This window comes from Leiobunum rupestre, chromosome 6 (assembly GCF_980474605.1).
Source record: "Leiobunum rupestre chromosome 6, qqLeiRupe1.1.hap1, whole genome shotgun sequence".
Classification (NCBI taxonomy): domain Eukaryota; kingdom Metazoa; phylum Arthropoda; class Arachnida; order Opiliones; family Sclerosomatidae; genus Leiobunum; species Leiobunum rupestre.
Genome location: NC_143389.1, coordinates 33,544,947 through 33,570,617, shown reverse-complemented (window position 1 = coordinate 33,570,617; position 25,671 = coordinate 33,544,947). Strand labels below are relative to the sequence as shown.

The 25,671-nt window shown below is 36.5% G+C and overlaps 1 protein-coding gene across 6 annotated transcripts in view; it reads right to left on the bottom strand.

Moving 5' to 3' along the window:
* Nucleotides 1-7,574: 7,574 nt before the first annotated feature.
* LOC149940642 (potassium voltage-gated channel protein Shaw-like) overlaps nucleotides 7,575-25,671 on the bottom strand; it is a 208,664-nt gene continuing 190,567 nt past the window's right edge. For 4 of the 6 annotated variants that reach the window (XM_090178085.1, XM_090178089.1, XM_090178086.1 and 1 more), the window contains 3 exons: nucleotides 13,121-13,489; nucleotides 10,521-10,671; nucleotides 7,575-8,239 (listed from right to left, as the gene is read on the bottom strand). In XM_090178085.1, the coding sequence (XP_090034211.1) occupies nucleotides 8,191-8,239; nucleotides 10,521-10,671; nucleotides 13,121-13,489 (569 nt within the window). In that variant the 3' untranslated portion in view covers nucleotides 7,575-8,190. The remainder of the gene's footprint in view (nucleotides 8,240-10,520; nucleotides 10,672-13,120; nucleotides 13,490-25,671) is intronic. The other 2 variants (XM_090178088.1, XM_090178090.1) reach the window with 2 other exon arrangements.

Sequence of the window (25,671 nt, the reverse complement as noted above, 5' to 3'; positions counted from 1 at the left end):
TACCATGGTACCCCCTCCCCCATTTCCCATGTGATAGTTACCGTGGTACTCCCCTCTCCTTTTCCCATGCGAGAATTTCCGTGGTACCCTTTTTCCCGCAAAAATAACTCAAAAACGCGAAGGCGTCTCAAACCCCTCTGTACTCCTTTAAACCCCGTGTTCAATGGCTGATTTACTCTCATGACGAAAAAATAAAAATACGCTCGTCCTTGAGTCCCGATTTACAGTGCGAAATTCGAGCCAGTGCGAAATCCGATCCGAAATTCCAAAAACAAACCCAATGACAAAAATATACTCAATGACCTAGTATTAAGGCGAAGCGCAACGACCACGGGTTATACACAGAGAAATTACCTTCGGCGATATCACGTTAGACCCGATTTCTGAAATATACTCAATGACCTAGTATTAAGGCGAAGCGCTAGGCATACCTTCGTAGTGTACCTCCGGGTACCTACGGCGATACCACGTTAGAGTCGCGAATGAAAGTCAGAAAAAAATGCGACGTTGACCTAGTTTTAAGGCAAAGAGCTAGACATACCTTCGGTGTGTACCTCCGGCCTCCGGGTACCTGCGGCGATGCCACGTTAGAGTCGCGAATGAAAGTCAGAAAAAAATGCGACGAAAGGGGCTTAGAGTTTTATTATGTAGACTAGCCATGTGATAATTACCGTGGTACCCCCTCCCCCTTTTCCCATGTGATAACTACCGTCCCCTCCACCCTTTTCCCATGTGATAATTACCGTGGTACCCCCTCCCCCTTTTCCCATGTGATAACTACCGTTCCCTCCCCTTTTCCCATGCGAGAGTTTCCGTGGTACCCTTTTCCCCGCAAAAATAACTCAGAAACTCGCAGGCGTCCCCAACCCCTCTGTACTCCTTTAAACCCCCTGTATCCAATGGCTGATTTACTCTCATGACGAACAAATAAGAATACGCTCGTCGTTGAGTCCCGATTAACAGTGTGAAATTCGAGCCAGTGCGAAATCCGATCCGAAATTCCAAAAACAAACTTAATGACCAAATGTATACTTGACCTAGTATTTAGGCGAAGCGCAACGACCGCGGATTATACACAGAGAAATTACCTTCGGCGATGTCACGTTAGACCCGATTTCTGAAATATACTCAGTGACCTAGTATTAAAGCGAAGCGCTAGACATACCTTAGGTGTGTACCTCCGGGTGCCTGCGGCGATGAAACGTTCGAGTCGCGAATGAAAGTCAGAAAACAAATGCGACGAAAGGGGCTTAGAGTTTTATTATGTAGATAGTTGGTTACTAAAATTATGGAGCTATATTTTTATATTAAACGCTATTGATTATGCGCCATTAAGTGATTTCAATTAAAAATAGGTTACGAAGTCTATATTATCTTTGGTTAAAGGGAAACAAAAGTGGCGCGGGGAAAACTAAGTGGCAGAACCTACTCAAACTGCACCGCGACACAGGTGAAAGGGGGAAATGTGCCATGATCTAGTTTATTCGCTACCGAAACGCGTCTAGGTGGCGTAACGGCGCTAGCTTCACCGAGGTACCGCCTATGATCTAGCGTCTGCTACAGAAAAATTAAAAAGTCATAAGAACGTTTTTTCTTAAATAAACTTATTAAAATATAAATAAACGATTCAAAATTTATATTAAAATGCAAGTATCATTATTTATAAAGTCAAAATTACGAATAACGAGCCCGTTGACCTATGATTAAAACCATATGTAACATAATTACTCATTTCTGGCACACTTATGAGTAATTATGTTACGTATGTTAAAACTACAAATAATTTGAAAATATGATTAAAATAGTGACAACAATGAGGAAAATATGAAAAAAAAGCACCCAAAAAGGGACGAATTTTCAAAAAAAAACTCATTAATTTCATTGCATTTATTAATACGTTATCTCTCAAGACAAAACGCTGTAAACAGAACTTGTAGAAGTGTAGATTGTACACAATAAAGCTACAGCTACACTACTACAAGTTTTCCCCACACGTTTTAGCGAATAATTATAATTACCCCCCCCCCCCTATAAATTTCTGTTTTGCGTATTACTAGAAGCATAAGTATCATAACACCTCTAATTATGACATTAGGAAAAATTTTTACTACATCCTTCCTTCACAGTGACGGAAAAAAATATTTCTAAATACTGCCCAAGGTTGCGGTGCTATGAACTAATCTAACCCAACTTCCGTTAACGTGATATTCCACGAACTTGGCGCGCGATTTTGAATACCTCCATTTTTAGGCTTCATGCGTATTTACTATTTAGCCGCACCATGGTTACGCAACAGACGAATTGTTTTGGAGTACTATATGATTGGCTGAATTTGAATCCTGATTCCTTTTGGATGACCAATAGAAAAATTCCAATAACAAAGAGGTGAAACTTCCGGGTTACAGAGTTGCTACTTGTTTTACTGATTTATCTTTGGTGAAGAAAGGAATTGTAGTAAGAAAAACTGCATGAGCAAGGCTTCAAGTGTCATTATTAGAGATAATTTGTTACTTGTGCTAGAAGTATATAGTACATTGCTATAAAAACTAAATACCTTCGTAGGCCCGGGGTCGGTTCGAAAAAAAATCAGAGGGAGACTGCTATAAGGTTCATGTTTCAACTTCTTCAAAGGAATCACATTAGCAGTATAGGAAAATTAATACTTAACTCTAAGATATTTCTTACACATGTTTACCTCTAGAGCTACGCACAAAATGGAAGCTAGGAATCTCCCGTTGGGTGTTTGTAAGTAATTTTAAGGCATTCCAATTTTACTAGTTTCCCGCTTGAGTTGCAGAAATTAGATAGGAAAAATCCCAGATGGTTCTGCTATCACGAGGAACAGAAAAGGAGGAGCTACTCTATTTTCACTATCAGCGTATTCCATTTGATTGCTCTCGAGTGCTCTAGATAGCTCTGATCAACATTTTATGTTCCATTTGCGTGCTCGGATCTGGTTCGATCAAGTTTCGCGTGTTCCATTTCCCGCTCTCGGGTGCTCAAAACCGATCTGCCGATTTCGACAGATCAACGGATCGAGATCGAGATCGGAGCAAATTTTTGCGTGTTCCTTTTAGATTTTTTGGAAAAATGGCAGACCAAAACGTGAAAATTCAAATTACTAGCAGACGAAAAACAACAAAGCGCGGGAATATGATAATGGCATGTTTCATTTTCGGTTTAACTCAGTCGATTGGGCCGAGATCTATGACGTCAGAGACAGATTCGGAGCGAATCTCGAGCAATCAAAATATCAAATGGAAAACACTATATATTTTGGGCCCTGAATTGATAGGTTTTAAAAGACAGAAATGGCCTACCCCTGATTAACACACCAGAACACCAAAAACATACCTGTCTCAGGTATATATTCTTGCGATCCACACCTACTTATCTCAGTTCCAAAGCAAGTAAATCAAGTAACGCGCATATTTGAAATTACTTTACTTGTTTTAAGTTGAATATGTGAAAGCTGTCCGCTCAATCAAAAGTTTTCTCTGTACAACAATTCAAAGATCGTCTACTATTTCCACACACATTTTGATCATAGGTATTTAAGCAAATATGACGGTTTTTTTTCTAAGCTCGAATATCATTTCAAAACTATCGTTTTTTTAATGAATTATCAGGAAATTTGAAACCTCTAGGGTTCAATTCCTAACATTCTGTGAATGCATTTGGGGCAATGGGGCTTAAACTACGTCAAATTATTTAATGTAAGACATAAAAAAACAACACTCCGTTGGAAAACAAACTTACCAAAAACATTTTTTTTCCACAAAGACGTTCTTGGAGAATGTGTAATGTTCTTCGCGAAGTAGGTTTAGTTGCCCATAAATTCAAGCATTTAAATGGTTAAAAAGAGCAAATGAGGTGAGTGAACTTGAATTAGAGCCAAGGCTAATTGTCTAATACGCGCTAAGCTTAGTGTACGGCGGCCCGCACGAAAATCCCAGCTGTAAACCACACCTGTTTCGGTGGTTATCATCAGGGCCACCGTAGTCTTCCTTAGACCACTGCATTCTATAATACTAGGCCTAGAAATCGTAGCTACGTCGATTTTTTTAAGTGACATTTTCAAACTGACATGATTTTCGCGCTAGATGTCGCTCTCTTGGGTTTTTTGGTTTGGGGTAAAAAAGGTTAACCAGCTGCGGCCAATCAGCAGTCTCCTGTCACTGGTGGCGTCAAAACAATAAATGTATTTTTTTAATGGATTAAAAAACCTGTAGAAGATCCAAGCGTATTTTTAAATATTTTTTTTTACTAAATCTATTTCTTTATTTGTTAAGAGAAATTAAAGTCCTATAAATTGAATGTTGACATTATTAAAGTGTATTTTCGCTATTAATATTTAAATTTTTCGCGTACGTTTGAATTTCCCCCACTTTCCCTACCCAAAAAAGTGAACTCTATCGGATATTTCAAAATCGTTACCGCCACCCCCTTTTTTTTTCTTACTTCTAGGCCTAGTATTATAGAAGGCAGTGCTTAGACGTTCCAAGTGTATAAATATATAATTTCCCGATAATACTATTTTTGATTTTTAAATCCTTTTTGCAAAATAGAATTTTTTTGAGATACCTAGTTTTGGAACTACTGTAGCGATTTCCACAGTTTCACCTCTGATCTTCCTTGGTTTCATATATAATGAACAAATGCTCGATCATCGACTAAGTTCCCCTCGAGGGTGATTTGGTGAGAGGGTAGGTTGTCGTCTCGGGCTGTAGATGGCGACACATTCTCGATGGAAGATTAAATTTTAAACCAAGCGGCTCAGCTCGCAACGTAATCGATATTTTTGGGATAAGATGAAAAGGAGGAGTTAACTTATTTATCCTATAAAATAAATAATTGACCATAACTCAAAAATATTGTAATAAATTATGCTTGCTTTATTTACAAACAATAATTTTTCGGTGTGTGCTTTTACAACCCTATCTCCAATGGTAGTAGTAGTAGTTATTTTTTTGTAACGGAAAACGTGTTTTTTAATTTCCCGTACGCTGGCCTTTAGTTTTGAAAATTTTTGTTTTTAAAGTTTTTCTTTGTAAAACGATTTTATTTACATTTTTTTTAAAGACCAACTTTACACCAGCGAGTTTTTTTAGATTTTTTTTTGCCACATATAAACAAAAACAAATTGTTATCGGTTTTTTGCTAAAGTGAAACTTTTATATATATATTTTTTACGATATGAAAACAAACTTGTGAGAGAGCAACCGAGAGATTTTAGTTAATTAAAAAAAGAAATAAAAAAGACTAGACAATAAAATTGGGTGTATTTTCATTTTTTTTTAAATATTTAAACCGGAAATGATCTAAGTACATCCGCTTCCGGCTTTAGTCTCGTTAATACTTCCTAAAAGGCAGAATTATTTTTTTCGGTTTTTTTAAATATATTTTAATTTTCGGAATCGCTTTTCTGTTCATTTTTATAACACTAATCCGAACAAGGCTCCCTACGCTGTAGCAATAAACGGCCAAGTGGGGCTTGGTTTTTTTGGCAGCATTGCTATGGCGTTATAAGATTTTTTATCACAATTTTAGGCTGTTCCCTTCTATTAGTAATAACCTTTATTTATTTATTTATTTATTTATTTATTTGTTTTTTTTTATGTAAATATAAAAAATGGAACGTTTAGAGTTTCATTTTTTCCGACTAAAATTTAAAAAAAAAACACCTTTGAAATTTATAACTATTTTTCAAGTTGAAATAGACAATCGCCGTAAAGTATACGGGAATTGATTTACAATTAGGGGCTTAGTGTAGACCGATCCTTTTTCTTACAATAGGCGATCACCATTCTTAGCGTTATATCTTTAAAAAAATGAAACTTAAAACTCGCGACTATTTCTTTATGATTCTAATATTACGTACCTCCCCCATTTTAAAATGAAATATAACACAAATATAGCTTTTTTTTTGGGTTTTCATTTAATTATACTTGAGCGTGATTTTTTTACCTTGGGTGAATGGGCAAAAGATTTTTTTTCATTGATTTCAGTTTTTTATTTTTTAATAAGACGAAGGCTTATATATTTTTTTACGAACTTTTGTTTTAAATGTTTTTAAAATCACCATCCATTTTTTTGGAACAGTTCGAAGATTTTCAATCTCGCGTTGTTTTTATTTTAGTATTAATAATAATAATAATTTTGGGCCCTTTTTTTCTTACAAAGAAAACGCGATATTTGTTTTAAATAATTGTTCGCTTATTTTCCAAAGCGCGAATATTTTTCAATATATTGTCTTTTTTTCAATGGAATTTGTCGTTTTGTTTTTTGGAATTGGAAACTTCCATTGGTTTTTTTTCCTCTCAAAAATGTGAAATCGAAATACATTGAACACGAAATTTATATAATTCCAAAGAAATATTTAATATTTACAAACCTAGGTCGTTGCTTTTTCGAGTTTGGTGTGATGTCAATGATCACTTGGATTTTATTTTTGTTGAAATTGTCTTTTCTACTGTAAAAATGAAGTTTCTGATCGACTGCTTTTTTTTACGATTTGTTTTTATAATTCTTATTTATGATGTCGCACTTGCCGTTAAAAATGTTTCGATTGTTGAAATAGACTACGAAATCTCGCTCTCTTACCTAAATTTTTCTTCAAAATCTTTCTTTAAACTCTAACTCTACGAAAATTTATTTCGACTAGCTCCTGACCATTTTATATTAATTATTTTTCTTAACACGTTTTTCATTTTCGAAAATTTGGGAGTAAATATATATTTTTTTACAATGCCAATAATTTTCTTTTAATTATTTTAGATTTTTATTCAATAAATTTATTTAAAATATGATCTTCAACGTTCTTCTAAATAGAATTTAACTTTTAACGAAATTTTTAACATTTTTTACCATAATTTATATTATTAATTTTATCCCCTTATTTTAAAATGTATATTACAATTTGTTCGAAATTTTTTATTCATTTTTTTATTTAAATCGACTTATGGCTAAAAATAGATCGTAATTAATTATCGCCCCGGGTTTTTTTAGATTGTATTTTTGAATATAAAATGACTTACGTCTTTTCTCGTCTTAATTTGCAATTGGTTTTTAAATGATTAGGAATATAATTGGGAGTACGATGGTTTTTAGGTGGAAAATGTATTAAGTTGTTCAAAAATCCAAAAATCGTCTGATATGTTAGAAATGGTAGAGAGGGGGGCGAAAAATTTTTTATTTAATTTTCTATCGTAATTTTTGTCTTAGAACTCCCCAACAATGTACAATTTAATTTTGTGGACTCAACGCGGTAGCACCTTAAATAGTTTTTGTTTTGTTTCGGATTGCTTTTTTTGAGCGCTAATAAAATTTTGATTGAAAATTTAACTTAAACACTGACTTTTTAAAAGATAAGCAAATCCTAAAAAATTGCTTAATCCCTTTATTTGATTTTAAATTAAATTATAATTATTATAATCATATAAACATATTTATATATTGAAAACGATAAATGTTTATCATTTATAATTAAATATATTTATAATTTTCTTATTAATTTTTATTACATTTAAAAATGCAAATTGAATAATTAAGGCTTTAAAATTTACGTATGGAATATTTTTTAAATCGGATTAATTAATTAATTAATAATTAATAACAAAAACGACATGTTATAAATGTTGAGAGTTTTTGGCAATTACAATCTTCCACTTTGAATTTCCGTAAATTTTGCCCGTTTCTTTTTGCAGGTTTTTCGGTGAATTAGCTGCCTGTTCCCGGTTTATATTTCCCGATTTCGTTTAAGTATTTTATACATAGTTAATTGTTTTAAAACGTTCGAACTAGCATTGCCGGAGCTATACATCGTTGTTCTTAACTAAAAACAGTATGGTACGGTTAGCAACGGCGATGCTAGAACGCGACCTTCAATGATTATAGGCTTAGCTCGAGTTAAGCCTCGGCTTAGGCCTTGGACTCTTGATTTTTCCAGACATCAATACCTCGCTCGGTCTTTCTATATTATCGTTGTTTGCTTTGTAATAGAACGTTTCTCTCGCTTTATTTGTTCCTTAAGAAACGTTGAAGTTTCGTCATTTTTATCTACCGTTGATTGAAAATACTTTAAATATTATCCCTGAGACGCGTCGGCCATTTTGCGTGTTTTTCCCCCACCCTCAATCACTCGCGTTTATTTATTTTTTTTTAAGAACGCGAAATTTCGCTGTAGTTTCTTCATATTTTCCATTCCTTTTGTTCTGTTACTGGAATCAGGCTGACATTCCTGCAGTATTGAAAAAAAGGTTTTTTTTCCAAATTTATTTCTTTCGTAGGATTCAAGTAGAATTAGAAAAAAAAAACATTTTTTTTGCGGTATTATATTGTATATTTGCGCTTTTTTTAACTCTTTGAAAAACGTTTTGTAGGGTCATTTTTTTACGATCCAAGAGATGGCGACTCCGTCTCGTGGTTACGATTTTTTTTGTATTATTTTTTTCAGAACCGTAGTCTGCAGAGGTGCGCGACGAAAACATAACAGAAGGACATTACAAAAAAAGAAACAAAAATATAGAGTTAATGTTGCAGCTTCTTCTTTGTTACTACTATACGTGACCACATTTACAAATGACAATACTACACTTGTGTTTGTATAGTTTTTATCGTTACGAGGTTTACTTTTAGTTGTAACTAAAGCCTAATAGGTGTTACCATAAGTCTATAATTATTTAAAATTCCATAAGTTCGTCAAAATAATTACTGATAACTTTCTGCGGATTGACTTAAAAGGACGTCATACCGAGAAAGGGATAAAAATAAGTAGCTTGAAAGTAAAATGATCACGGTTTTATGACGGCTTATTATGCTTAATGATTTAGTCTGAAATCCATCGAACATCTGTGGTCATTATAGAAATGGCTCTCAGTTAAATACATGTGGTAGATAGGAAACTGACACACTTATGTGAAACCTAATTATCAACTTATCGAGTCTAGGGTGAAACAAAACCAAGTTTCCGAAAAAATATTAAAAATAAATGATTTATTTTAATTAAATTAAATATTTTAACTAGGGATGCACCGATATGGGTACAGCCGATATATCGGCCGGCCGATATATCGGCTAATCGTGGCCGATAATATCGGCCGATTTTATCGGCCTAGGATAGCCGATATATCGGCCGATATTAACAAAGTTACCTATCACAATATTATGCTTTTTTGTTTACTCTCGTAACCACCTGTTAAAAAATGATATGATCTATGGCTTTTGGAGTCGAAAAACCACTTATGATTCCTGACCGTTTTGGACGCGAATAACTGGCCTTTTTAAAAGGAAATGTAAGGTTGTGGCAATAAATGTTTTCCATTAATTAGTTAGTTGAGTATCGCCTTTTTTTTAAGTTTTTCCTGAAAATATTTTTCTAATACCAGAAGTATCGGCTAATATCGGCCTCGCTTAAGCCGATATTGGCCGATACCGATATTTGAAAAATTAGCCGATATATCGGCCGATATATCGGTGCATCCCTAATTTTAACCGCCTCTTGTTTCAAGGAACAAAATGTTAAATTTTAAAATGTAAAGTTTAATATTAGTGCCTCAAATTAACTGTTAAATAATAAATTTGCCATATTTTCTTTCAATTATTTATACGTTTGAAAGACGAAGATTAAATACGAAATTAAATAAGATTTTCAAAATTAAATATAGTTTTGATGAAAACACTAGTTTGAACACAAGAAAATGGTTCAAAACGGCTTTTCGTTACGTTTATTGTCCCCAAATTAAAAAAATAAACATTGGATGTTTGAATATGAATTTTGAAATTTAGTTAAAACCAATTTTCCTTTTTCAAAACGTTAACACTTATTTCTAGGTATTAAAACCGTGATAGCTTTTTATAATAACTCACGGTGAAAAAATATTATTGAAAAATAGTTTAAATACAAATATTTAAAAAAAAAATAAAAATATTTTCCAAAATGTTTAAAATATTTTCCAAAATGTTTAAAATATTTTCCAAAACGTTTAAAATATTTTCCATAATGTTTAAAATATTTTCCAAAATGTTTGAAATATTTTCCAAAATGTTTAAAATATTTTCCAAAATGTTTAAAATATTTTCCAAAAGGTTTAAAATATTTTCCAAAACGTTTAAAATATTTTCCAAAATGTTTAAAATATTTTCCAAACGTTTAAAAAAAATTCCAAAATGTTTTAAATATTTTCCAAAATGTTTAAAATATTTTTAACATATTCTTTTTAAATTATTATATATATATTTTTACAAAATTCTGTACTATTTTGAAAATTTTGGAATATTTTGAAATATTTTACAAACTTTTTATATTTTTTGGAAAATTTTGGAATATTTGGAAATATTTTACAAAATTTTTAATTTATTGGAAAATTTTGAAATATTCTACAAACTTTTTGTATTTTTTGGAAAATTTTGAAATATTTAAAAAATTTTTTTGCAATATTTTCAATATTTTCAAAATTGCGCTTAACGTAAATAGAATACTAGTTCCGTTTAAATAAAAATGAATCGGAATAAAAGCTTACGCTTCAATTTTGGCCATCGGGGAAGTGGCTCCAGGAGCTTGAGGCAAACTCTTGGTTGGTCCTTGGAACGATACTCTGGGCGGGGTGTCGTTGAATTGAATCAAATTGGCAGATGCCGCCGCCGCGGTCGTCGCCACGCCCCCGTCAGCACCTGCTCATCGTCGCCACAAAAAATAGAAACACAATGAGAGCGTTAGACTACTCTATTTTTTGTTTACTTTTCCAAAATATGAACTCGGGATCAGGGGCAGAAATTAAAGCTAGCTATCATTATTGGTATTTACCGATAATATCTTTACACCGATATTTACGTTTTACCGGTATTATCGTTTTGCCGATATTATCATTTTACCGATATTATCGTTTTACCGATATTATCGTTTTACCGATATTATCGTTTTACCGATATTATCGTTTTACCGATAATATCGCCTAGCCGATATTATCGTTTTACTGATAGAAAGGTTTTACCGATATTAGTTTTATCGATATTGTCATTTTACCGATACTGAAATTTTACCGATAGTCTGGTTTTACCGATACTGAAATTTTACCGATAGTCTGGTTTTACCGATACTGAAATTTTACCGATAGTCTGGTTTTACCGATACTGAAAATTTACCGATAGTCTGGTTTTACCGATACTGAAATTTTACCGATAGTCTGATTTTACCGATACTGAAAATTTACCGATAGTCTGGTTTTACCGATACTGAAATTTTACCGATAGTCTGATTTTACCGATACTGAAATTTTACCGATAGTCTGGTTTTACCGATACTGAAATTTTACCGATAGTCTGGTTTTACCGATACTGAAATTTTACCGATAGTCTGGTTTTACCGATACTGAAATTTTACCGATAGGCTGGTTTTACCGATACTGAAATTTTACCGATAGTCTGGTTTTACCGATACTGAAATTTTACCGATAGTCTGGTTTTACCGATATTGTCGTTTTACCAATAATTGGTAAATTAAACCCATGTAAACAATCAGTATTAAGAGTATTTAGTTCAAATATCATATATGTGATAAATCACGAATTTGAAAACTGAATTTTTGGACGGGAAATCGATATTTAGTCAACAATATAGTGTTCGATTCAAATGTCGGTAAAATCGTGATATCGGTTTTCCATAAGTAGAAAAAAATACAAAAATATTAATATTATTTAGAAAGCATTCCGCATTAGCAAAAATCGAAAATACTTAGCATTATTAATAATAACATTTTATCAAAAGCTACACGGTCATAAAAGCTTAGAAATGTGTAAATTTATAAGATTGGATGGAAATAGCGAAGCGATGGGTATGTATAAAACGCGCATGCGCGAAAAATGGATCAACGAAACAGAAAATATTTAGATTTCTTTTGTTATCTATGTTGAGAAGATGCACGGATATCATGGTCTAATTTAACCCTCGGCACGATAAGGGGGGACGGATAAAACGTCACTGGCTGGTGTTTCAGTTTTAGGACACCAATGAGATTCTGAGTTTATTTTTTCGAGGGAAGGAACAATGGTAAGAGTCGTCGCAACATTGTCAGGACTCTCCCTAAGTTTAAATGAATCCATAAAAACTTCCCGAGGACTGAGGTTAACTGCAATTAGTAAGTGTAGGGAGCTCTTGGTTGAAGGGCTTGCGACCTCCCTCCTACGAAATTTAACCCGGCCACCGGTAAGTGTAGGGAGCTCTTGGTTGAAGGGCTTGCGACCTCCCTCCTACGAAATTTAACCCGGCCACCGGTAAGTGTAGGGAGCTCTTGGTTGAAGAGCTTGCGGCCACCCTCCTACGAAATTTAACCCAGCCACCGGTAAGTGTAGGGAGCTCTTGGTTGAAGGGCTTGCGACCTCCCTCCTACGAAGTTTAACCCGGCCACCGGTAAGTGTAGGGAGCTCTTGGTTGAAGGGCTTGCGACCTCCCTCCTACGAAATTTAACCCGGCCACCGGTAAGTGTAGAGAGCTCTTGGTTGAAGGGCTTGCGACCTCCCTCCTACTAAATTTAACCCGGCCACCGGTAATTGGTTTCACATGTCACTAGTTGACTTATAGGCCTCTGTGGTTCCTTGGGTATTAGCTTAGCTGATTATTAACATTCCTTGTTTTGATCCGTTTGTCGTGCATGGGTTTGAAGGCATATCCGATAGTTCACTGATTTCCACCGATAGAAGGAAAAATAACAATCGTTTATGCTACCAAAATGAGATTGTCAACTTGGGCGGTATATTCGTAAGTTTAATGAATCCTAGAAAGTAGAATATCGCTGGAAACAAGTACACGATAAGCGAAGCGAAAAACAACACAGACTCGCGATTACGTCATCAGCGTGAACATAGAGCTCGTATCCAATCAATAAATAGTTTCGCGACACCACTAAGCAAACGCCGAACGAGTGACACCCAGGCTGCAAGCAATACGTGCGAAATATTTAAGCAATATTATTGGCATGAGCAGAAGTTTAAAGAATACAAAATAGCCAAGAGTATAGGGATCAAAAACGTGCAGTTCGAGTGAAAAATGCGTGAAGATTGTGAGGCGGCTTTTTTCGAGCGTTTGAAATATCACGGTTATATATTGCCTCACATCTCCGTCGTACCGGAATTATTGGCTAATCCGTTGACGTCACATCCGGTTTTGGCAATTCCTAAATCAATGAGTTTGCTAGCGCCTCCACCTCCGACGCTGGCCCTGGGCTCCATGGCACTCGCTCCGTACGCTCCTCCGCCGGTGTACACCGCCACTGTCGTCACGGTGCTGGCTTGTTGGTGGGAGGCGGCCTGAGCGGCGGCCGCCTGCTGTTGCTGGAGAGCCGCCTGTTGTTGTAGCGCCGCGGAGTAGGAGCCGCCCATGATGGAGCTGGTTCTCCTGTTTCTGGAGGGGGGAGGCACTGAGGCGGCGGCGAGTTGGTCTTCTTTGGTTTCTGAATGGTTCAACATTAACATCGGGATGGTTTCCTCCCCGTTACCTGCATCCATACAGCACTCATTCAAACAAACTACTCTAGAGGAGCATGCACGAAATGTGGCGCCATCTCCAAATCAACGCGCTCTCTATACCAAATATGTCCGCTACTCGGAGAAGCGGCGGTGTTAGTTGATCATTTAATTATTGCGGATTCGACGCGATTGAACGTCTATGTTATTCGTAGAACCGATTTACGCGAAAAAGAACCTGAAACTGTAGCTTCGGTGATACGCAGTTATACCGACGCCCCGCCCTAATTCAGGGTCCATCTTGATTTTAGGTCTAGAGCGCCATCTCTTGAGCGGAACTCGAGACATTTTGTTATAAGTATTATTACTTTAATTATTATAATTATATTATTTTTATAAATGCGTTATATTTTATAATACTTGCGTATCATGTTTAAATTAAATTTATAATTTAATTATTTGATTTATATTTATTATTTCGTCGTTTTTTATTTATAATGTAATTAATTAATAATAACGATAATAATTAGCTAGTTCAGTACCCAAGGCACCACCTTAGGCCCAAGTCATAAAGCGACTTATAATGCCTTTTAATTCAGGTGGCCGGGTTACAATTAATATTATAAAAATAATTTAGTTTAGAAGTAGTTATAAATGTTTAAAATTTTGTATTTGTGAAAGTTGCCATTATTAATACTTTCAATTCCGCTCACAAGAGATGACGGCATCTAACTCTTACAAAAATATATTAAAAACAATGGCGGAAATGAACGCTAGTACCTCGGTTTCAAGTTCTTCCTCGCGTAAATTGGTTCTTGGTTATTCTAAAGTGAAACTCTGTTTTCTTCACAAGTGTGTGTCGTAGATTGTATTTCTTGAAAGCTTACGTCAAGAATCAACGGTCATTAGATAACCAGGAGGTTAAGCACTGGGAAAATTGTTTTCCTAAGTGCTTCTTGGATTTACTGTGATTTCTCACAATATGTTTGTGCCCCACAGATCCTGTGATTTACATTAAATTATCAAGAATATTTCTATGATTTAACATGATTTCTCACAATGTATTGCGAGTAACTGTTATTTCTTAAATTGTTTTCCGTGATTATTTGAGTTAACTGTCAATCCCCGTGAAAATGCAGCTCCTCCCACATTGAGAGCGACACCTTCCGGTACAAGTCCGTAGTAGTATGAAAAGAGCAGAGTGTCGCTTTAGAATTTAAATGCCATAATGTCTACTAAACAGTTTGTTTTTTTAATAGGAACGCTACTTAAAGGTCGAAGTAGACATTTTACCACACACCAGGAATTCTATAAATATTTTAATAAAATAAATGTACTATGTATGGAAGTTTTCAATAACTTAAACAGGGTGATATAACTTAATTTAATGAAACTAATCTACAATGGTAATAACGATTGTTTTGGTTTTTGCCTCGATTCAAATTTAACCATAATTTTAAAAGGCGTGCTTAAATTGAATTTTGGCGTTTTGTTCGAATTTATGAAATAGTTACTGCTACCTAGGATCAACAAACACTAGGAGAACGCAGCTAGCCTTTAAACACGCTAACGCAGTGTTGCGTACAAATTTCATTGGACGAACCTTTACGCTGAACGTTTTATGGAAAGGGGGAAGACAATTTCAAAATTTTCCCCTTCCGACGGCAGCAGGCGCTAAAGCGTCTAACCAATGAAAATTGTAGGCAAGAAAATCCACGACTTTCGACGTGTTGCGTTCTCTTTGCGTTGGGTGCTTTTTTTTTTGCTCCTAGCTGCTACAAAGAAGTTTTTTAAAAGTTATAAACTTTAACCACGAATATCTCAGATCACAGACGGAAATTTTAAATATGCATGAGTTCAGTTACGACACAGTTCTTCGGATGATCTAATTAAGTTCAAAATGTTCTTCAAATCGATTAATTTTTATTATGCCAAAGACAAACATTTCTCTATTTGAGACGGTGATAAGCAAGCTTCGCTTCAATTAGAAAAATTAAGACCAAATTTCAGATAGCTCCTCCCCTTTGTACCCCGTGATAACAGATCCAACCAATCAATTTCAGGAGATCAGGATGGGAAAGTAAGGAAATTCAAATTATTCTCTGACCCTATAATTACTTAATATCAAATAAATAAATTAATTTTAAATAATCCAATGACGTTGTATTCGCAATCTTCCACGCCACCAAAGACTAAATAAATACCCACACCCAAACGGCAAAGGCTTAGCGATGCAAAAATAGCCAGGAAAATTTAATCTATCCAATGTATTCATTGGAAGATTCCGGCGTATACAATTTTATTGATTTAACCCCAAAAAAGCCGGATACAATTAGACGTAAAAGCTCCTTCTATCGTATATACTAAATAAAAGTAATTTCTGGTGCGAGAAAACGAGTCTTCTTTGAATAAATATTAGCGAGTAGGCTGTTAAACAAACACACATTCCTAAACGCGTAGCCGAAGTTCAAGCACGTAGTTGTAAGGGAATAGTAATCGATAAAGGAAAAGGGGTTTTAGTCAAATTGCCACCGAAAGAGTCATCTCGGAAACGGCAGGGGTTGAGAAGGGGACCCCAAAAAGGAGAATTAATTTGCACATCCAACGCGATGAAGTTGGACGCTGCAAAACACGGTTTATATCCCCACCAACCTTCTTTCGTTCATTGCTCATTCGCGAATTCGTTTCAGTCGCTGTCCGAGAAATCTTTTAATCTTTCAGCTCGTTACTGTTGAGGACGGACAGGAGGGGCGTGAACGAGCGGGAGACCACCTCCTACTAACCCCCCTCCCCAAACTCATTTATTAAATTGGAAAATTTCGATCTAAGGTCGGCCGGGGGTATACGCGATTTTTACAAGTTGGAGAGTTTTCTTCCGAAAACAAGGATTCCATTTTAAATGTATTCGGGATAAGTTTTAACTTTTAAGCAATAGATTCCTATTACTCTGACTCATTGTAATTAGCCTACTAAGTTAATGGGACAGATTCTAATTGGGTATAGAGTTGGACAGTTTAAATGTTTCTTATACAGGGTGTCCACTAAAAAACGAAAAATGATAAATAACTGAAAAATGTGTGTTTTTTTTTTAAACTTCAAATTTATTTGGACCATTCCTCGTGCAGGGGGACATTCACTAGTGTTAAATTGAATGACCTTGAAACATGTCTTCAAGGTTATTCAAAAACTATCTCGAGAAACGTGGGGTTTACGGTTTTGGTTCCAATTAGAAAGTTGTTCCTCGCTATATTATTAGTTCAAATAACTTTCATTTAACCAAATTTGACAAATCAGAAGCCGAAAAGTTTAAGTTTAATAAATTCAGTGTTTGATAATAAAATAATCTGATTAGTTTTCATGTGACTAAATCAAATAAATGGTGACTAGTTTACGACGGTTCAATTATGGCACCGTCGGCCACGATACATACTTGAGCTCGTTTAACGATGGAGTTCAATTATTCTAAAACTTGTTGTCATGACAACCAATATTACAGAAATCAAGTTCAATTCATTAACCTTCAATTTATCGGCTTCTGATTGGTCAAATTTGGTCAAATTAAAGTTATTTGAACTAATAATATGGCGAGCAACAACTTTCGAATTGGAACCAAATCCGTAAACCCAACGGTTCTCGAGATAATTCTCAAATGACCTTGAAGACATGGTTTAAGGGCATTCAGTTTTACACTACTAAATGTCCCCCTGCACTAGGAATTTGAGTTATTTATAATTTTTCGTTTTTTAGTGCGGATAATGTTTTTCTTCCATTCGAGTCTTGGCGGTTAAATGGTTATATAGCTCGGGTTTAATTTCACATTAGAAATAAGTCACCCAAATTATTACTGGAATAGTTCAACTTTAACCTAACCTAAACTAATATAAAAATTACCTGAAAAGCCACAGCATTTAACTAAATATTTCCGATAAATGAAATTCTAGCCCCAAAACCAACCTTAATCTTTTCCTAAACCAAACCCCCTTAACCTCCCTAAATCTTTGCCCAAAATAAGACAACATATTACATCCTTGATTATTAGGCCACCATCGTATGATTAAATCATGATTAATTCTAATTAAAATCAAATCTGTAGCTTTTGGCTGTATAAAGACTAAAAATGATTAAATTGTTATTAATTTTTTTATCATGAATATTTGGACACCCTACCGCTCGGAAACCCAAAGCCTACCAAAATATTTCCTTAACAAAGACAACCCTCTATTTATTGTTTGTAAGACAACCCTAACCTACCGAATCTTTCCTTAATTCAAGCAACACTAACCTAACCATTGCCAATCCTGTCTTTACGTTAAGTAAGGTTAAAATTAACTTAAACTAAATTAAATTTATGATAATTTCAAATTAAGTTTCCTTTATTCAACAAACCAACTAAATACTACGAAAAAAAAATGGATTTTTTTTGTTATACATAGTGGTTCATTAATAACGTTGACTATGACTAAACCCCTGAGGACCGCTGTGCTGCTACTTCAACACGTCTTCAACTATACCTACTGGCTGGTGAAAAATAGACCGAAATCATTTTTAAAATATCTTATATTATCAAATAAAATTATCTCACATTCATTAAACTTAATGAAAATCGAGACAAGAAAAATTTAAACACTGAGTGTTTAGTGTTGGCGCCACCCACTAGATGGGGTAAGACCTCCCTAAGCTTTGCGCTGCATTGAAATTAAAACTCTCCAACAGGAATCTATACCTCTACTTGGAATGCTTATCCTTCCGTGTCGCATATGGTAAGATCACCCTGACGGCTTTGGCCCCGCCTACGAGATAAAAAAAACCCCTTTGCGCGCTCCCCTCTCACGTTGTTGTTTGTTAATTTAACATAGTGACGTCAAAAAACGCGTCAGCCACATCGAGTCGAAAATCTGCCGTGATAAGCATTCCAAGTAGAGCTATGTATTCCTGACGAAAATGAAACGGCGCCTATTTAAAATATCAACTTCGAATTTTAATTCCTATCTCACCCGCACAACTAAGTAAATTTAAAATATTTAAAACTGTTGAAAGTGTAATTATTTTCTTATAGAAATCAATATAAGTATATTAGCCAAAATATAACAAACTTAATCCCTATACCTAACGCCTAAAAAATTATATCAAAATTGGAAAAACGAAAAATTTGAGTTGGTCCGTCATCTTTCGTGAATAAATAATAGCCTTAGATTTAGTTACAAAATCGGATACCATTCTAGCATAAAACAATTGGCCTGAAAAATTCTACCAAATTCGACACTTTTTTTAGGGTAGGGGTGTCCAACTTTCCAATTATAACGATCTCTATTTTCAAGGTCCAAATAGCCCGGTTTATTGTAGTAATTTTTTATATAAAATTTAGAATATTTTAGAGATACACATTTTGAAGGTCGAAATCGCCATTTTCAAGGTGAAAATCTCCCAGTTTATTGTATTTATTTTTATATCCAAAGTAGTATATTTTCGAGAGAAACATTTTGAAGGTCGAGATCCCCATTTTCAAGGTCAAAATAGTCCGGTTTATTGTAGTTTTTTTTTATAGAAAATTTAGTATAATTTTCGAGTCAAGTATATTGGTGGTCAAGATCACAATTTTGAACATTGAGATCACAATTTTGAAGGTGTATATTTCCATTTACTAAAGATCGGCCATTTGGGCATCTCCATTTTAGGATTTGCTCTTAATTCCGTGGTCGAAAGAAATTGATCAAGTATCACGATCCATATTAGCAAGATGACCTTCGTAATGACCTAAGACGAAATAGGTCACTATAGCAAGCGTAAATGTTCGTAGGGTTTTTTTTTTTGCCCAGTCGAGAAGTGTGTACCCGTTTCATTCATAACAAATACGCTGTTGACTTCTATATCGAACGCTTACCAATTAAAATTTCCGCGGATAGAATTTTCAATTATTTCCCTTTGATTTATATGGAGGCCGAAATTAGACGGGCATAAAATTAAACCTTTAATCAATCTAACCGACTCTCAACCCCCTCCCAAGGATCCTCCGCCCTTCGGTACAATTAAAGCCCTCCGCCCTCCTAATACTTATCCTTGGGACACAATAGAGAGTGGGGAGGGTAGGGATGGTCCATTTCTCCCCACTCTCTGTTGGTATCATTAATCACCCAGAGGGGGTTATTGCCGACTCGACCTTAAAAGATATATACTGTATATGTCCAGACGGTCGACGGAGCTCGTTAACTTCGGGAGCTCAGTTCAGTGATGGGCGCGATCCTCTCGTTTTGAGCGACATTGAGCTGTAAAATATAATTTTACCAGAGCGATAAATTAAAATGAGAGAAGCGTACATTTCGCAGCTCAAAAAATAATGGTAAGGATGTAGTGCCAAATTTAGTCTTCGGCCCATTTAACTACTCGAAAAAGTACCCAAAGGGAGGAGCCCTAATTTGACCGCTCAAAAAGAGCGAAAAGAGAGAAAGGAAAACTTCGCCGTTCAAAAACGGCCAAGGGCGAGAGCATATGAAGTTAGTGAGGGTAAGTGGTGCCCGAGCTGAGCCCCTGTTTAACAAAAATGCCCATCACTGCTAGAGTTAAGAAGTACCGGCTTACTCGGACCCTAACGGTGGCGTAGTTTAAAAGAATTTTCAGTCCAACGGGCAACTACAATACCGAGGACGCCCCCTGTTGAGAAGCTTCACTGTCTTAGGGCGTTTAATGCGATGGTCGTTAGGCGGCAGTACTGTTCTCTAACCGTGTCTATTCGAAGGTCTGGTCGTCCGCACCACTCTGTGGGGTGTTAATGTCCAGTAACCTTTTACTCTTACGAGATGTGTTTACGTCGTAGAGTAGTGGCACTTGGCACCCCCCAAAACACCCCCGGATACGAGTGCTCTATCGAAAATGGTTGTTTTGGACGCCCCATATAAACAGTGCCTTGATTATTAGCCATATTTCATTCTGTTCTACTCTCCCGATGGGTAACGGTTTAACTCTCTATAATCTAAGAAATGGATTTTCAACCAGAAGTTCATCGATATAGGAGAATCACAGTGGCGCACCTAGAGGGGGGGGGCAGGGTACCCCCCAGGAAGAAGAAGAAGTAGAAAATAATCATAAACCGTTTTTTGCTTATCATTACCTAAAAATGTTTTGGGACTCATTGCCCCCTCCCAGCAGAAAAATATCCTGGGTGTGCCACTAGGAGTACTCAAATGGCGTTTGAGTGCCGTCACCACGTCTTAGACCAACAAATAAAGGACGGCACACTCAATGTTCAGCCCGCGTTTATAAATGGCTACCCTTCACGTGCACCCTCTGGTATCAGAGGTTTGAAATATATCTACTCATGCATAGAAAGTAACTTGATCCAATGGCCAAAATTAGATACAGACACATCCAACTTTGTTCGGGTCAAATAATTTTGACCAAATCGGAATTAAGTAGAATTTTATACATCGTAATTGAATTTTACTCAAATTTCGATCAAAGTCGAATTCGATATGTCCAGTTTTGGATGTAATTTTTGTTTAAGTAGACAAGTTGCAGAATGTCACCATCAGAGTGCCGGAATCAGGCGTTGCTCTATAAACTAACTTAGCTCCTTATTGATTGTCTCTTCCCTCGATTAATGATCTTAATTGGTAGATACAAAAGGTAGTGTCATAATCAGTTTCAATATTAATTTTAGGCAGCAACATTTGTGTATCATAAAATTATATTTATATAATAATAAATAATTAAAGTTACTAAACGCGAAATAATGCGGACAACTGGGGCAAGGAAATAAAAAGATAAACTGTAAATGCGGCACCCCTTAGCGAGGCTTCTGGTCGTAGGCGAACCCATGCAAACTAGACCCCGACGCCGCAAAATTTCAGCGTGGTGCGGCGTTTATATGAAATTTCGTAGAAAATAAACTGTCTTTTATTTGCACTACCAAAGTAATAATTGAAATGTGATAACGAAAAAACTAATTTTTTGTTAAAGCTGCAAAGAGACTGATATCAACGGAAAATCTGGTTGCCCTGTTAAAAAATATTATAAATCGTCGGCGGCGTCGTGCCGTTCAAAATCGACAGTGTCCATGGTCTTATACAAACGCGCTACGTCATGTACATTGTACGGTTCAAAGCAAAATTTGTGCATTTTCTGTTAAGTTAAAATTTATTGAAATAATGTACCATTTACCATCTAAGGATGGTGCCACGTTTTCGGCGATCGCCATGACAGTGTGGGATCGGATAATTAAACTGGTTAGTTTCAAACCAATTTATTTGATTTTCAGTGTTGGTTTGGGCGTAGAACTTCGTTAGTTGGTTTTTTGAACGAAAATAAATTAATAAATTAAAGTTGCACACTTTTATTAAAGTTAGCCAAAATATTGGGTGATAAAAATAAATTATTTTTCACGAACGCTACGACAAGGGGTGATACTTTACGGGGTGTAATACCGGGAAAGAACACAAGAGGTTTTCCTTGGAGTTTCGTTTTGCATTTTTTATCAATATTTCTCCGGCATTTAGTTTATGGTGGAAAGAAATTGGATTTTGCATCTAAAACTACAATTTGTATTCTCGTAGTTTATCGAGCCATTTTTTATTTAAATATTTTGGCAAATCTCTAAATCACCTTTTTATGAGAAATGAGCTTTATTTTCAGTTTAGACTAATAAATATATTAATAAATAATTAGTAGTTTAAATTATGTTGTTTAATAAATTCTGTTTCTGTAGGAAATTAATTAGAATTTCAACACTTCTACACACGTAATAAGTCATTATTTGTAATTTACTTATGCGGGCAAAAAATGATTAAAAATTAGAAGTCGTGTAGGTTCGTATTTGCCTCTGATTAGAGAGTATTCATTTCATCCTAGAGAGTCAATACAGCGCAAAGTTGGGGAAAGCCTTACGCCATCTAGTGGCTGGCGCCACCACTAAATATTCCCCTTTCGTGTTATATTTATCTGGTAGCGATTTTAAATAGAGCTAAATAAATTAGGCCATATCTTTCACAGTTCTGTGAGAAAGTTTTTTCGATAGTGTTTCGTGCAGAAAGTAGAAATATATAGCGTTTTCCATTTGACTGCTCTAGATCGCTCTGATAACATTTTATGTTCCATTTGAGTGCTCGGATCTGCTGCGATCAAGTTTCGTGTGTACCATTTCCCGCTCTCGGGTGCTCCGAGATAGCCCAAAACCGATCTGCTGGTTTCGACTGATCAACGGATCGAGGTCGAGATCGGAGAAAATTTTTGCGTGTTCCTTTTAGATTTTTTGGCAAAATGGCAGACCAAAACGCGCAAATTCAAATTACTAGCAGACGAAAAACAACAAAGTGCGGGAATATGTTAATGACATGTTCCATTTGCGGTTTTACTCTAGTCGATTGGGGCGAGATCTATGACGTCCGAGACAGATTTGGAGCGAATCTCAAGCAATCAAATGGAGAACGCTAATAATCACTTACAATAGCGCACTTGTTCTATGCGGCAGTTCGTGATATACAAAAGGGCTTAACGCGGTAGTAAGTTGCAGTTGAACCTGACATTCCAATTGAAGTTTTTCCAATAGAGAGTTTGAAAAACGTTATTATAGATGACGCCACAGTCTCCTTTCAGACTTTTGCTGGAAGAAACCCGTAAAGGCGATCTGACGTAATTGCTCTTAAAGCAATCTCGGGAAAGCGGATAGATGAAGTGCAACGAAGGGATGATAGCACGCGGTAGCCCAAAGCTCCAGTCGCCATCTCCGAGAGTGGGAAAAAAGTGTTTTCTTTTGTGGGGGTGCCGACTGAAATGATTTCCGATATTGGGGGGAGGCCAATCGGTAAGAACCCCCCGGATAAGAAATCCTTTTTCTTCGATCTCCTTTCAGGCGGAAACCAATCGGTGGGTTCCCCCCCCCCCCCGCACTCAGATCCGTTTTCTCCGCCGGCGCCCCTAAGTAAACCAATCATTTTAACCTTCCTCGGAGGGTTTTCAAGCCAGAGAGTAGTTAGACACGCTACCATCATACACTATTATTCTCTCCTACCTTCACGCCTGTATACCTAACACTGTTTTATTCGCCGATTCCCCCCGGTCGGGTACGCGGCTTATCTACCGGTGATACGAAGACTGTACCCCCGTTGTGCGCCCTTACGTCTGATAACGCCTCTTGTTTGCCTAAATCCGAGTGGAAGAACACGCGAACGGCGATTTCTACTATTTTTATTTCTCCTGTTTCGGCCATTCACCGCCGTACGTCGCCACTGGACTTTTAGCATTTCCGCCTTTTTGCGCTAATGCCCGTATTAAACGGGTTAGCTTTTTGCTCCCTCCCTCTCTCTTTCTCTGTACATTCTCTTTACCGGAGTACTTCAAATATTAATGGGGAGGTTAAGCGTTCGAAGTTCGTCACTGGAACGTTTAGGTCAGACCCGTAAATAGCCACCAAAACTCGGGGCGCTCAATTTTTTTTGGGAGCGCTAATGCTTTGAAACTTAAAATCGTCATTTTTAACTCCCACTCCTGAAATTAGTAAATTGGCTTTAGTTTGTTATTAAAATAGTTAGTTGGTATATAGTTGAGCAATCGATTCAAGTATTCATTTGGGGGCGCTGAGCGCCCCCTGGCACCCCCCCCCATATACTGGTCTGGTTTAGGTTGCAACGTCAATGTTTTGCGGAGAGTTCGTCAAGTCTGAGTGGTTAGCACTTTCGCCTCGCAGCTAGAGGAGCCGGGTTCGATCCCAGATTGTGGCACTGGATTGCAAGTTCTCTCAACACTAGTTAAAGGGATATACCCTCGTGCTTTTCGGTTTCCCCTTTCCATAAAAACTTTTAGAGGTTAACGGTAGTAGTTAGTGCAGGGAGCTGTTGGCTCGCGTGGCACGAAGCGCTTGCCACCACCCTCCTTAGGCTTAAGGTGGTGCCTTGGGTATTAACCTAGCTGATTAAATAAATATATTGGGTTTTCTCTAGCTATCAGCCCATAAAGCGAGCTAAATATATATAGAACTATTTGTAAATTATATAGGGTGTTTTAATTTGATCACCCCAGGGATTTTACTCAAAAACTACATTACCTAAAAATGTTTTTTAACGCTACGTGGTAGACGAAAACTGTCTATGAACAAGTTGTAGAGCATACTCAAAACCCTGAAATGAAATTGGTTGGGTCGGAATAGGTCAATTTGTCACTGAGATATTAGGTCATGAAAAATAACAAGTTGGTAGTAGGTGGCCTAAGCTAATTTAAAATTAAACCTATCTATAAGTTGATATGACTGCAAAAAATTACCATTTTTTAAACTAATTTTTTATTGGTAATTAATTTTGAGAGAACACAACTATTTCCGAAAGCGTTACAAAATTAACAAATAAGGTTAGTGCGCGATACAACATATTTTGAAATGAACCACGGACCATAGCTGGAGATACGAGTCGAAACGCTGCAATATTTCTCTGGCGCAAGTCTTCTTCGCTAGTGACTGGCGTCTTATGAACTTAGTCTTTCACGAATCCCCACAGGAAAAAGTCCGGCGGGGTCCAATCTGCGGACCTAGGAGGTCATCGCACTGGACCGGAACTCGGTGTTAACGAATTGTACCACACCTCTTTGCTGGTGAGGAGGCGCACCGTCATGCTGGAACCAAAGGTGTGGGATGTCGATCCAAGGTACATGTTCCAACGCTTCATTCTGTAGGAAGGCCAAGTAGTTCTCCCCATTAAGACAATTCGGTAAAAAAACTGGTCCAATAACTCGATATCCTAGTAAACCAGCCCAAACGTTGAAGCGAAATTGGACCCGATGGTGGTGAGGAAATCCTCAGTGCGGATTTTCATCGCTCCAGATGTGGCTGTTCTGTCTGTTAAACGTGCCGTCTCTCGAGAATGAGTATTCATCGGACACGAGGAGCAAACGCAAGAAATTTTCATTTGCATCAGCCATGGTACTGGACCAGTTGCATAAGTCCAATCAAAGTCGCCCATCACCATCGTGAAGTGCTTGGTGGAGCGTGGCATGGCAGGGATGAAAGTTATGGTGGTCAAGGACACTCCAGACATAATACACTGACAAGTCCAAATCGGAGCATGCCATTCTTATAGTCGGCGATGGCTGTGTCTTTAATATTAATGTTATGATGTCCCCTTTCGCGGAATCTGGGATTCACGTTGCCATCATCTTCATCACGGAGAATAGTGCTGTGATCTGTTCGACTATCAGGATAGAACATTTGAAATAAGTGACTTTCTAAACGTGTGTT